The sequence below is a fragment of the Photinus pyralis genome, unplaced genomic scaffold, assembly GCF_008802855.1.
Source record: "Photinus pyralis isolate 1611_PpyrPB1 unplaced genomic scaffold, Ppyr1.3 Ppyr1.4_LG2, whole genome shotgun sequence".
Classification (NCBI taxonomy): domain Eukaryota; kingdom Metazoa; phylum Arthropoda; class Insecta; order Coleoptera; family Lampyridae; genus Photinus; species Photinus pyralis.
Window position 1 is genome coordinate 25,413,333 of NW_022170403.1, and position 14,856 is coordinate 25,428,188.

Here is a 14,856-nt window from a genome sequence, read left to right on the forward strand (position 1 = left end):
TACTTAAAAAATGACAGACTCCATTTTCTCAGGTGTTACATACGCATGCATCTACCCTACCAATTACCGCCCTTCTCTCTTACCCTTTATCGAAGTTCATGGGGGGGGGGGGGAGAAACTGGATTTATATAACTCATGGTACTCTAATGACGGGTCTCAACGAAAGTAATTAATTTCTACGAACCATAATCCTTCTCCTCGATCCTCTATCGTGATCGGTCCTCATACTTCTAGAGCAGAGTGTCGAGGGAGAGTGCTCACAAAGGCAAAATTAATCGTCTGAAAGAGAAATATCTGCAAAATTGAGTGTCGAGGGACGGTACATGTACCTACAAAGGGAAAGTGCAATGTTGCATAAGCATAGATTTGGAATGTGTGGCAATCCGCCTTTAAATGTTTGTGTAAACAGCCCCCTATCCATTAATCATCACCAAGACGCTAAACATCGATAAACATAGTATGCTACAACTACAATCTGTACTAAGCTGTTTGGGGGGAGGGGGGAGGGATGCGTCTACTTTAACATTTACTGTCAAATGATTTTATTGGCACATTGCATTGGGGCACATCGGTCAAATAACAACATCAGGGAAGACATAGCTGCCAAAGGTTTAGTATTAGCAGAGTATCTGTGGTAGTACCGTAGTTAATCTGTGGTATTACCCTTTAAAACTTTGTTTAATGTAGATATCGCTACAGTACCGAGTATGTAAGTACATAAGGTTCGAAATATGAATATTCGGTATATCTTGAAGCTTGGTCGTCATTTTTTATGGCCTTTTCCATGTTTCTGCACAGCATTTGGACAGTGTATAGCAACGTTCATCTGATCTTTTCTCATGTTTGCTGCATTACACATTCCTAAAAGGGTTCGCCATAAATGGGTAATGCTTAATCACTTTGAACAAAACGTTGGGTTACTTATCATGATGTTTGGGAATAATTTCTTCACTTTTTGACCCTCCAAAGCAGCAATATGACATACCCGCACCTATTATTGGCACTTGAGTCATTTTGGAATCTGCTGTGGGTTCCAAGTGATGTTATATCTATAGGTCTTGTTCGTCTAAGTCTGAAAATACCCCTTATGAAGCGTTTAATATGCAAGTTGTTTATGAAATTCACTTATAAAATCAATTATAGGGCAGTTCGATAAGAGTTGAACGTACCAAAAATATTCTTGCTCCAAAATACTTACCTTGAAAAAATGAAACAACACCTGTAACACAGCTTGTAAGTTGTATTATATTAGCATCATATCTAAAGCATTTTTCGGAACTCCTTGCAATTGAAGCGTATTTTCTGGTAATCTGGAAGCCACCAGGATAAGGTTTCTTGATAAAGGATGCTTCAGCTTGCTGAAAGGATGCACGCACCCAAAAGAGTGCTGTTCGGACCTAATACCAAAAGTTCGCTTAATAATAGTTTCAGGAACAGTGGAAACCAAGGCTGCGATTTCCAGTAGGGTACGATAATCAAGCCATCCGTTTTGTCGTTTTTTTAACACTCTGAGTATTACCGAAAAAGGTGTGAAGGCATACAAATTGAGATTGCTCCAACAGGATGTAAATGCATCAACGGATTCTACTCATATTTTTTTACATACCATCTATTTACCGCAAGTCAATTCTAAAAGAATTACATAAGGGCACGTGTTTTGGCCGGAGCTGACCCGAATCCAGCGGTTTAGATTCTGGTTGGGAACTCTGAAGCCTCTACGCCGCAGACCAAAATTTAATAATCGATACATCTACAGCAGATCCGACTGTTCTGTCAACTCTACCACCAATCATAACCGCATCAGACTCAACTACCTACATCACACCGAAGATCGCAGCGCTCAAGACGACCTCCCGAGCGGTTAAAAGTGTGACTTATACTTCTGAATTTACTGAAACATTTTTCAAATGTATTTGTAGTCTTTATTAGGTGGGGGGGGGGGACTATGGCCTTTATACTTAAATTAGGCGCCAACAGTTCTTCATATGAATCGTTTTGTGACATATAATTCGAATGTCATGCAATGTGAGTTGTTAATATTTTCAATAAATGTTGTATAAATGTTGAAAAAAATTGCCGACATACAGGACAAAAAGTAAAGTTACGGATATTTCTTTGTGTAATATGTTCCTATTGCCAAAAGTCTTTGTAATCATTAAGTGGAAAAAGAGAGAAAAAGTGTTCATCATTATTTTGAGTAATGACTATTAGAAGTCTGAAGGACAAAACTTGAAAAACACCCGTGAACAGTTTTTAGTTGGAATAAAATGCTCATTTCCCACATTTATTGAATTTAACTCAAATACGTATTTTTTTATCCATTTCATGGTGCCTTTTCCCCATTTACTATAGGTAGTGCATTTCCCTTCAAGGGAGATTATTAAGATGGATTAATAAATAAACATTGTTTTACTCACTGACCCTTCCCCTTTGATTGAGATTAGTACTTTAACAAAAGCTAGCAGAGGTACACGAACTCCAGAAAACAACCCATGGCATCGCTGCTAGTGATACTATTTAATATGAACCTTGTATCCACAACCATTTCATGTACCTACCCTGAAAATTATGTTATTTGGTAAAACTACACTTGTGCCTATGAGGTGTGTCCGGAAGGAATCGGGATGGGTTTTCCTCTGGATAGAAGAGGGCACGCAGATTAGTATAGTGAGTAATAGCATTGAATAAAAACACTATAAGAAGCCTAACCCCGTGGAAATAAAGCGCGACAGAGTTTGAACTGAGAATATAATGGGAACACTGTCAATTTCCTCTGAGAAGAATGAGAATTTGCTTTCCTCCTATTTACCGAAGAGGGCAACGCATTTGTCGCGCTTTCTTCCATAAGCGTTAGGCTTCTTATAGTGTTTTTATTCAATGGTAATAGTGAAGAGTGTCAGTGAAGCGAGGGAACCAGTAGCAGTTGGCTCCGAAACATTGGAGTGAGCAAATCGAGAATTTAGTGAGTATTTGAACCTGTCGCAGAAAACGTAAGAAAGTGAAAATGTAGTAACTTTTGGAGCAGTGTTTTCAATCAAGTTCTGTGTCAAACTTAACAAAACTGCTACGGAGACGTACATTATTCACGATTCTGAAACCAAGCGACAGAGTGCGGAGTGGCGCACCAATCAGTCTCCAAGGATGAAGAGAACTCCAATGAGCAAATCGCCCCTGAAATCTATGCTCACTATTCGACGCCAAAGAAAGTTTGTACCTTCTGATCAAACTGTCCTGGAAAATTTTATGCAGAAGTGTTCCGCCGATTTCGACTAGAGATCGTCACCAATTGGATTCTCCATCTTGACAATGTACCTACCCAGCGACAGTGCCCAATTTTGGATTCGCAACAGCATCACAACAGATAATATGAGAGTTGTATTATCCTCACACCACCCGGATTACGGTAGAGTTCAGCTGCTGTACCCATTAGAGGAAAATTCCACAGTAGTAGGTCCTGGGGCACTGTTGAGAACAAAAAAAATAATAAGCTCTTCATTAACAACACGGTTAGCACTATTTAATTCCTCTGTGTGTTTTACTAATAGAGTCGCGGCAAAAATCACGTGGTTACATGTAGTACCTTATGTATCCACATGGTGGAAAAAAAGTTTCTCAAGTATTTATTTAAATTTCCATTTCCGTAAATTCATACATACGCACATTAATGTCGACTTGACATACATACAGAAAGTACAAGAAAGTGCTTACTTACTAATAACCAGATAAAGTAGATAATCAATTTGATTAAAAACTAAATGATGTGTCGTAACATAAAATTATTTATCATATATTTACTTAGTATTCTAAATACCTAATTCGTTTCGTAGGATTTTTGGCACTTCTTTCAATACTGGCAAAATCTAACTTGCGACATTAGATATTTTGAAATTTGAACTTATACAAAAAAAAACAGATTTTTATTATTACAGTTATGTTTAGTGATGTTTCTTTTCATTTTTAAGTACCCATATCTCTACCTTAGGCTAAGTTCGATATTCCCTTTATTTTTCACTTTGCATTGAAACCTGTAAGCAAATAATACCAAACTATGGCTAAAGGAACACAAAATGAGTACGAAACTTAGGTAACGACAGCAATTATACGTCTATATTTGAGCCATCTTGGTGTTTTTCATTCACACGCGACAGTCCTTTAGACACCAAGATATTTTCAATAGATTTTGCTCCACATAAGTAGTAGGTAACATAAGTTGTGCGATCAAAAAACTTTTTCCTCTTTGGCCAGGATGACCAAAGCTCAACATAAATTAATACAATATGTTATCCTACGGTAACGTTCTCTATCATTTAACATAGAATCTTCCACGTAAATTATTTATAAACATTCTCAGTCATAAATATTAAATTATTTTCTTTTATATTTGCGTAATTTACCTATTCTTATACTTTTAATAGAACAATGTAACAGAGATAGAAATAGATTAAAGGAACACATTGATAACATATTTTATTAATTATTAACATGTAAATACTTATTACGAAACTATCAATAATAATATAGTAAGTAAATCAAAAACTATTATGTATTTCTTTTAAAAATACATATATCTATGTAATTAAATCTACGTACGGATCAACTATTTGCTAAATTTATATATTTAATAATAATATGATCTCTCTAAAAGTTTTTTTCCCATTCTTTCTACTGTATGATTGCATTGGATTGGTTTTGAAAGAAGTTTGCCTTAAAAAAATAAGACGAGACGCAGTGCAGGTACCCATACAATTTTGCTTTAAAAAAATTTGGCCAATGTTTATAAAAGGCAATTTTGGCACCATCTCAATGTGCAAAAAAAGCAATATTAAAGCGAGTTTAAGAATTGCGGATCATTTGTAATACTGAGTCGTTCCTAATAACTATTTGTACCCCAAAACGCTTATGCTTTAACGAATTATAAATTAATTTTTCTTCATACCTACGAATTTTCTATTGTATGTTGATAACGCGAATTATTTCTTAGGCAAAATTGCTAGGAATAGGTTTTGACTAGATAAAAATCTTGGCTCCTGGAGGATTAGGAAGGGCACTAGAGATGTTTTAAATTGTGCTATGGTGTCTCGTTTATGACTTATTGTATGAACTGTGGATTTCCAGACCGCTGTTTGTATCTACGAGAGACTTACGCGAAGCGCTGAGCGCGGACGTGCTGGGTTCCTTGCCCTTGCGCGGGAGAGTGGTACAGGTTGCTTCTAAACTACTGTCTCTTGGTTTCCACACAGGCGACCCTACAACAATAAATTTGTAAAAAATTTAGTTGTGACTAGAAAAGGACTTTCAATTTATATAGCATTTGCTCATTATTTTCAATTTCATTTTTAATCTGTGCACCCGGACGTAAGCTTGTTAAATGAAGAGATTTGCCACCATTAATTTTTTGCGCCTGCTTAAAACCAGGAGTGAGAAACTAGAAATATGGCTGAAAACGACAAATTGAAAAACATTGCACCTGGGAACAGGCAGGAATTAGGTACTACATTTTGGGGGGAAAGAATGGAGTAAAGTGAACGTTTAGACTAAGCTAAAAGTGTGTCTATGGCTGTAAATGGTGCATACATGTGCTGATGATTTTTACTACTTTATTAACAACAGCCTTAATTATATCTAAAATCATCAGCTATATAGTTTTGTAGTGCAACTATACTAAGACAAATTATATAAAAAATCTGTGACGAGCACAGCAGAGCAACAAAGAAATGTAATAACGGATATTTCTGATTGAAACCTTTTAGTGGAAAATACTGCTGTATGTTGCCTTTACATATTTGGCTTTTGTGTAAACATTGTATTGCAATTACCGTCAAACATTTAAATACTAGCCAACAAAAGTTTGCGGACTGATGAATTTTGCGATGAAGATTATAGCCAGGACACCAAAAGGCAAGAAAAATGACCCAAAACTAAAAATGGTGCGTTAGTGGCTCGCAAATGGTAAATAATGAACAAATTTAAATACTGAAAGTCCTTTAAATTTAAGTAACTGTAACATCCCAAATTGTTTATCTCTATAATACATATAGTAATAACGCGCTTTGGTAAAAATTTGTGTAGAATTCCAACAGAGACTTACAACTATTATCTAGTATCCCTAAAACTACAAAAGCAGGAGTGCTACGGAAGCAAATTATAATTTACAATGCAAAAGTCTACCTAAGCAAAGCAAAAGAAAAAAATAAGCATTACCCGTATCAAATTAGTCCGAATATTGTGTTTTGTTTACGAGAAATCACAAAAAGTATCAGTACATTATCTCTTCTCGACTTTACCCGATAAGTAACACTCGACACACGTCGGGTTTTCAATACTTAAAGATTTCGAAGACTGTTTTAAAGAAGACTTGATTTTTTTGGGGCTTTTTTGGGCTGACTCGCCGGTTGGCTCTTCCACGTTTTTGGAAGGACTCTCCGATTTTCGTCCAGTCTTTGGACTGCTCCTGCGAGTGTTTGGGCTTGATTTGCGCGAATGGTTCGGACTAGGATGTTTTTTTGTCGAATCTCGCTTTTTAGGTGAGTGACTTGGAGATTTTGATTTCATCGTGTGTACTTCGGCCTTGATTACTTTAGTATTCGAATTTTGCTTACCTAGCTCTTCGACTTGCATTGGTTGATAATTCTCAGGCTGATGTGAAGATTGGATTAGTCGTGCTTGGCTCCCGGTACTACCGGCCGATAAAGTTGACGTTGTGCTATGAAGGCGACTATAATGTAAGTAGGAACGGCCACAATTTAAGTGAACTAAGAAAAATATTTACCTTAGCGTTAAATGGTTTGGTGTTCGACCTAGACCCGTCTTCCCTTTTGAGCTACCCGTTTGGGAATCGTCTTCTCCTTCAGATTTAATACCAGGATCGCACTTCTCGGATTCCGGCCGTTTAGGCGGATCTAAAATGCACTCTTCTTCTGAACTACTCACAGACATTTCGGTATTGCTCACCTGCTACGTCCCCCACAGTTTTACTACGAGATCGGAACGATCCGCTTGGTGGTTCATCCGCCTCCTGACTTATATTGTCGTAATCTATGTTACCCGCCGAATGCCTCTGAGAAGATTTCGACTTTTTCACTTTACCCAAAGTATGCGATCCTTGGATAATAATTGTCTGCTTTGTTGGTCGTTCCAATGTTTGGCTACTTATCATTTCGCCTTTGTGCGTTGACACTAGAAGAATACCCGGTCCTGATCCTGGTTTGGTAGCCGGTATTGACATATTTCTAACGGATTCCCTAATGATTTGTCTAATTGTTTTCAAAAATGCATTTCTAAAATCTGCAGTGCTGAAACCGAACATTTTATTATTAAAAAGCGCATTTTAAGCTTATGCTAGTTATAATTTGGCATTCGTCAAGGGAAGGAAAAGCGACAGTGGAAGTAAAATGAGTTATAGGTTACAGGATTATTCAAATTATAAGTGGAGATAAAGACCCAACCTTCCGCAAGCTAAAAGTCATTGAGAATTTATTCATTACTGAGCTAGCCGTGGTTTTAATATTTTATTGCAAAAAATTAATTGTTATTACAGTAAAATTTTTACTATACTGTATTCATTTTAAGAAGGTAGCGGTAGAAAACATAGGGAGGCTTTGACCTTCACTGTGATTGGTTAAAACACGAGTCAATATTACAATGAAACATAAAACGACTGGTGAATTTTGTAAGGTGGTAGTTTATGTTGCCAACTAAACTGCCGAAGTGTCATTAGTTGTTATTGTCAAAGATTTATTTCTCTTCACAGTGCGGAATATTTCTACTTTACAATAATTTGGTACCGTTTTATATTTTTCCTGTGTGTGTTTATCTTCAAACAAAGCGCCATCTACTACCTTCTTATAATGAATGCAGTATAGTGCCGTAGAGATTAAAATTCATTTTCTACAAGTGGAGTTCACAATCCAATCCAATGAACTCGTTTGAATTTGATTTCTAATATTTAAAATAGACTATATCTGCACAATTAAACAACTAATCGAAAATAATGGTAATAGAGGGAAGAAATATGTATAGATTTAGAGAAAGCGTTTGATTCAGTACCTAGGGGTAAAATATGGGATAGTTTAACTAAGACTAAGAGGGAAGTGAACCCAGGCTTAACAAGAATATGTACAGAAATACAATTAATTATGTTATATGGAAAAACATGGAATCAAGACAGATTCACAACTACGAAAGGAATAAGACTAGGAGGAGGACTCGGACCTACACTATGTAATATATTTATGGACGACATAATCAGGAACAAAGACCAAAAAAGCAGTAGTAGGATATAGGCAAGTGAGTAGCGTAGGTACTAATTTCGAAATGCGCTTTTGAAGATGACATAGTAATGACACTGATGCAGACTCAACATAATTTCGTGATATGGAACCAGGAACTAGAGAATAACAACATAAATAAAATAAAAATGATGCCATTAACAAGTGAGTTCATGAACATGGACATCAACCTAAGTGGCATGGACAAGTGCAAGGTTTCTAAGACGCATCAAAGGGATTACAAGAATTGATAGACTAAGAAACGACCAAATACGAGAAGAACTGGGAATGCAGGCAGTATTAGAATACATAGAAAGTCGGCAACTGAGTTTTTGGGGACATCTTCAATGAATGGATGGCAAGAGATAGGCAAAACAGGTGTGGGAAGTAAGAATTCAAAATTTTGCCTTTATTTTTGGGCACTTTTATTACTTTTGTTAAAAGAAGGATTTAATTTATTAGCGATAAGAATGCGCTTTCACGGTAGAAAGCTGTGTTTTCCTAGAAAAATGTTAACGGAGCCAAGAGAATTTAGTGTACAAATCTAAATACGTGACCAAATGAGGGATAAGAAAGGAATTTTGTTTTGGCCAGCCAATGCAATTCAATGCAGTAAAATTACGTTCCTTGTCTCCCAAATAAGAGAGAAAGTAAAAAAAGGCGTAGTGCGCTAAGATGAATACGTTTGTTCTCTGTCGCGATTTGTGTTTTTTGTCCGGATTTTGTCTGTGTTACTTCATGTAAATCTTGTGTTTATTCAAACCCTTTAATGATCCAGATAGATGTCTCACTCTCGCGTAAATGTGTAATCGAAAATGGTCTACCTTAGCTGGATCCTTCAGTTCATTCTATCATAATATATTATTTTATGTAGGTACGTATCATGTCGTAGATTATTATTTTTGCCTGATTATTATTATGAGTTTAAACATCCAAATGTCAGTTGTACATCACTAACTGCATAATTCAATGAAGGACTATACTGATGGGAGAGGATGACAAGCCAAGTCAAGCCAAGCCAAGCCAAGGCAAAAGAAACAAAATCTTACCTATTAGAAAGTACGTATACTTTTTCTGGTCGTCTTTGTAATTGACTTCTTAAATGAATAAGCTCCCATAAAAAGTGTGAATCCATATCCTTAGCGGATGACGCCCGCACTTGAACTTCCGTAACAGGTATCAAAACTTGATACCTTATAATTTCCACCTCAGAAGCGTTACTCTTACTTGAACCACCCTGAAAGAGAGATGAAAAGAGATGATTAAACTGTGTCGACTTACCATTAGCTTCTTTTTCTGTCTTAGTCTCTCTTTGCATAAGAACACAACGGCCGATTTAAAAACGAAGCACATCGCATGTAATTCGAGGCCCTTCTTAATTTTCCCTAAGAAATCGGATATGTTGAGCCACTCGACGCCACCGTAATACAGAAGGTCGCCAGGAGATAGGTCGATCGGCTGCTTGCACGATTTCTGGTGTTGCCTGAATAGGTGGTCAAAAATGGCGCCGTATTCTTCGTGGATCCTCTGCATTTCGTTAATGTGCTCGGCAACCTTTTCCATTCCCTTCAAAGCTTCGACCAAGTGTTGATGTTCGTCGGTTGATGTATCCGTTAAGTTACGCAGCTGCTGGAGGAGCAGGGGGTATTTTAGTATTCGTTGAATGGGCTTTATTAGGTACGACTCGAGCGTGGAGGAGTGCTGCTGCCTAGGATTGCGTGCGGAAAGAAATTCTTGTAGCGCTTGATTCCCTTCATCTGTAACGGAATGTTAGGCGAGGACGTCAACGTCTGCCTACACTTACTTGGATGCAGAACCTTTTGGGCCTTACTGTGACTCGCACAAAAAGAACTATATAGTTTGAAGTGGTTGACGTAGTATAAGAATGCACTTCCGATCGAAAATAAAATGTTCTACGAAACACCAATGAAAAAACTAGCTACACATGTTAAATAGAGATATTACCTTAAATTGCGAAGGAAACTCGAATTTATTGAAGTCGGGCTCCATCTCCAAAGCCTCATCTAAGTTTTGTAGGAACTGCCTTTGAAATGTGACGATCTCTTGTATGTTTCCAAAGAGAGCGTTAATTTCAGCATTCGATAGGAAGGTTTCTCGCTTCAACGGCTCTAAGTAATTTTCTAATAAATTGTTCAAATGCTAGAATTACAGAGATACAAGACAGTTCAAAGTACCAAGTTAAAGTCTTACTTTAACGTAAGTTCGTTCTGTATCGATTAACTCCAAAATTACTTTTCGTAACTTTTCCACGTCGCTAAGTTGTCTTGAAGGCGGTTGTGACGTATTACTAACAATACTGCCGGTAGGACTAGATTTTCGTGTTTCGGCAGGCGATCTACAGAAGCCGGTTACTTGTTCTGCAGATTTCAATAAGTTTTCTATTTCAAACGAGTTTGTTCTAGAGCTAAATTTCATGTCGGCGGAAGTACCAGAAGTGGTCAACGTGTTTTCCGTTTCGGTGGCATAGCGTTCCTTGCCTGCGCGGATAAATCAATGAAAATGTCAAGAAAAGTGATTTACTTACTCCAACCGGGCGCAGGGACGATCAAACCTGATATCATCTCTTCACTGATCACTTGCGGTTCCGAAGGCGGTGGTGGACAAACTAAACTTTCGATAGTATCATCCGTTGTGCGTAAAATTCCAACAAGCTCCGGCGGTTCTGTTCTGGAAGACCTCATCATCATACACAACGCGAGTTCCTCTTGTAACACGCTCTCCAGGTACATCATGTCCAGATCGGATACAATCGCCCCGTTAATCACCATAATTTCGTCACCTTTTATAATACCTATGAATGTGAAAGTTTACGCACACGAAAAAAAAGGAAAGAAATACTGCTCACCATTTTGCATTGCGACGCTCTTATCCTCCACCCTACTGACGTAGCAACACAACTCATCTTGGCGGTCGGCATTTTCTACCAGCTCGGCTTCCACGCTAAATCCCCACATTTGTTCCAAGGTGTTTCGAGAGAGTTCCACTTGGTAAAGGATCTTTGCGCAAACTTCCACGATTTCATGTGTGTGTAACTAAAAAAAATGGTTAATGAAATATCGTAGTGGCCAATTGTCTCATTCAATCAGCTATAGATGAAGATGTTACCTATTTATAAATTTATGTTTTTAATTATTCAATGACATATTGTTGGAACGAAAATTTTTCTTCTATAGGTACCATTTTGTCATATTTCTTAACAGTTTTAGCGCTTAGTACAATGATGTTTTCATACTTAAGGACTTTTTTTCTAACCCTGTTTGAAAATCGGGTTGGGACATATTATTTTTCATAGTTCAATGAAGCAGGCCATTGTTCGCACTTTTTTCGGACATCTTCAAGCCCTGTTCCCACTGTTTGGATGCCAAATTCCATTTGCTCTTAAAATCCTTCAGTTCAATTGCAGTTCCACCTTTTTTTCCTCAGTATGTGTTTCACAATTGCGACCAATATTCCTCAATTGGCCTTAGTTGCGGAGTGTTGGTCGGATTCATCTCCTTGGGATTCACTGTAACGCCATTTTCGCGGTATCACTGTTTGGTGAAATAATTAGAGTAGTGGCATCGTGCCAAGTTCGGCCAGAGTAGGCAATCTACCTCATGCTGCTCCAGAAAAGGTAGTAGTCTCTCCCGTAGGCACTCCTTCTGGTAAATTTGTTGGTCCATGCTCCCAGAAGTAACGAAAGTGCTTGTCAGTCCAAAAGTGCAGATTGATGCTTGCCAGACAAGAAACTTGTTGGGGAATTTCGACTTCTTGGATTTACACTCTTCGGGGACACTCTTCCGGTGAACCGAGGTATAAAATTCCTGTCCAGGAAGCTTGATTCAGTAAAATTACCCCAAAAATGCTTTAATGTCAGCGTTTTTAATGTGTTCGGATTTCTTCATTTTCATGTTCAACTTTTAGGACCTTTTTAAGTCTTACAAGGTGGTACTTTGTTTGTGCTTGAGATACCATGATCAACATCACATTTTTATATGGCCCGTACAAAAAATACATACTGTATTTTGTAGCATTTTTTATTATGAATACAACTATGTAAGGCACAATATGATTCTTTATTATGTCAAAAGAACCACCACTGGATTATTTTGACATTTGGCCTAAGACTGACAAAACAAACGCACTTAAAAGTTCCTTTGAAAGACTTTATCAGGCAAGAAAAGAAATAAATTATGTCGTTTGAAGTCCATGGTGATAAAGCTCAAAATCGGGGGTTAGGGTAACCAACTTTATCCAAAACCTTCACCATAAAATTTGAGTTAATCTGGAAAGTCATCGACCAACACTGAAGAAAATGTGTGAAATGTTGACTCTCTGTTATAATTTGACATACGTTTTCTAACTTTAGAAATCGTTCATGGTCACGAAGATTAATTAAAATTTATTTTAAAGAATTCATTTCCTCATTTCGGTGTCTAGAATTGGCATGACGATTGCTGAAGCAATTACTTAATGCTATCGAGAAAATATTTTCACAGCAAGACTCTTAGGAAATAAAAATTACATAGCAGAACATGCGTTCGAAAATCATCAACTCCTGTACGAACAAGTTTAAAACGCTCTTTCTCTCCACTGGGATTGGAAAGTTGCGGTAGAAAATGGAATTAGATTTAAGATGGGCCATTTCTACTTTCCAAAAACGACAAAAGAAACATTTGAGCGAGAGAGCAAAACTTTAAACCATCCTTAGGGATGACTAACCACCATCTCTATAGAATATAAACGTACACATACCGGAAAAATGTCACGAGCTAGACAATGTGCCAATTTAGAAACGTTTCAGGACATTAGAGGCACAAATTTAATTGGACGCCTACTTTACAATCGCCTTTCTCGGGTTAACTCAATTAATATAACCTCTGTCCTGTTTCAAGTTAGATTTGACCGAAATAATTTCCGCTCGCGGACCCGCCATTAATATACAACAAAATGGTGAATTCGACGTCGCATTTCGTCCACCTGCACACTAAACTTTCGGATCAAACGAATGGCAATGATTGTTAGATTCTGATTTGCGCCAAACGAAGGTTTAATTAAAACAAAGTCGAACAAATCAGTTTAATGGCCTTACAAGGGATGCCGTCTCCATCCAATATTGAAAATGGAGAAACCACTTTTCGCATGTTTAATTCCTTATTTGTTCTAATTAGGGACAGAGGGCGACTGCGCCACGTTAATTAAACGCTCTTCTAAAAGCCTATTATAGGACCAATTACAGAGTTTATAATTCACGCAAAGGATCGACGCATTTGCATTTGCACAATTTCTTTGTTCATTTAGTACCTTAAACTCTGTAACTGCTAAGTTAGGCGCTTTTGTAACTGGGTAAGAAAAAACGTCATACGCGGCGACTATAGAACAACAGAAAAAGAACGGTATTCTAATACTTATTTTACACTTCACGAACTTCATGTGTTCAAAAATCCACAACACAGATTGTAGTAGGTATTAATTACGGTTCCACTTTATTTCAGGATGAAAGAACTAAGTTCGTCGATTTCTGCAATTTTTCCAACGAAATTAAAATCATTTGAAAGGAAAATAAAACCTTGAAATCGAATTGAAAAAGTGTGAAGAGATTTCAGTTTCTTTGGAGATGGATATGTAAAACCACGAGCCGATCCGAAAATACGTCACTGACACAATCCTAAAACTTAGAGCTTTGGAACGTAAAATTCAAAAAGTTCAATCTGAGTAAACTTCCTCTAAATAGTCTAAATAATAATTTTATGATATTATTTTTGGTGGATTATTGTGGCAATTGTTGTTTGACCATGTGTCATGAGAAACCGTACAGAAAGGAATAATTTTGTTGAATAAAATGTCACGAAATGTTTTAGATGGTAGTTTTTAAGTCTCGGTCCTATTGAGTGTACTAAAAAAGGTTAATGGGGTTGCAATGAACAGTTTTATCTCTTCGATTATGTTGAGCTTTCAAAAATACATTTTTGATTGAGGTGCAGGGCTTGAGGAGCGGCCTTTCCCATGTCACTAATGATTAAGGATTATTCTACGAATTTAGCTCCCAAATTCTTAGGACCCACTACGGTTAACCGTAATATTGGGTATTTAACCTACAAGTTAAAAAATTCTAGGGGAAAATCTGCTGGCTCTTGGCATATCCAAGATCTCGAACCTTACATTGAACCCGATGACCATGGCTAGACGTTTGTTTTCGCCGGATTGTTCGTTTATTGACAGTTCCGCCTCATAGATTTTGGTGTATTCTTTTTCTGGGATTTAACTTGGAATATTTATTAATGTTCCATTTTTTTTTCTTCTTCTTATTCTTCGGGTGGTTGGTTGGGCACAGAGGATGGCCTCCGGATCGCAGCAACAACATCGGCTTGGGAATTTTTTTCCTCTTTTTCTTCTTATTTTCTGTGTTCTGTTTTCTTTTTGTTTTTTAAAGGCTTTCTCTATTTTACCATACTACTGTGTTGTTTTTCTTTTTTTAGGCTGGTCGAATTTCTAAATACCATGATGTTGGGTTTGTGTAGAGTTATTTAGGGAAATGGTTTCTTGTGAACTGTGAAAATATAGGCGGGGGAAGGAGGAGGGGAGAGGG

At 37.3% G+C, this 14,856-nt stretch overlaps 1 protein-coding gene across 1 annotated transcript in view; it reads right to left on the reverse strand.

Annotated features, from left to right (window-relative positions):
• Nucleotides 1-3,604: 3,604 nt before the first annotated feature.
• Nucleotides 3,605-14,856, reverse strand: part of LOC116163343 (protein still life, isoforms C/SIF type 2-like) — a 29,978-nt gene continuing 18,726 nt past the window's right edge. Inside the window, 11 exon segments of the mRNA XM_031477229.1 lie at nt 3,605-5,246; nt 6,600-6,703; nt 6,770-6,899; nt 6,952-7,292; nt 9,317-9,504; nt 9,549-10,024; nt 10,072-10,180; nt 10,233-10,427; nt 10,479-10,765; nt 10,813-11,079; nt 11,134-11,320. Of these exon segments, the coding sequence (XP_031333089.1) occupies nt 5,083-5,246; nt 6,600-6,703; nt 6,770-6,899; nt 6,952-7,292; nt 9,317-9,504; nt 9,549-10,024; nt 10,072-10,180; nt 10,233-10,427; nt 10,479-10,765; nt 10,813-11,079; nt 11,134-11,320 (2,448 nt within the window). The 3' untranslated portion in view covers nt 3,605-5,082.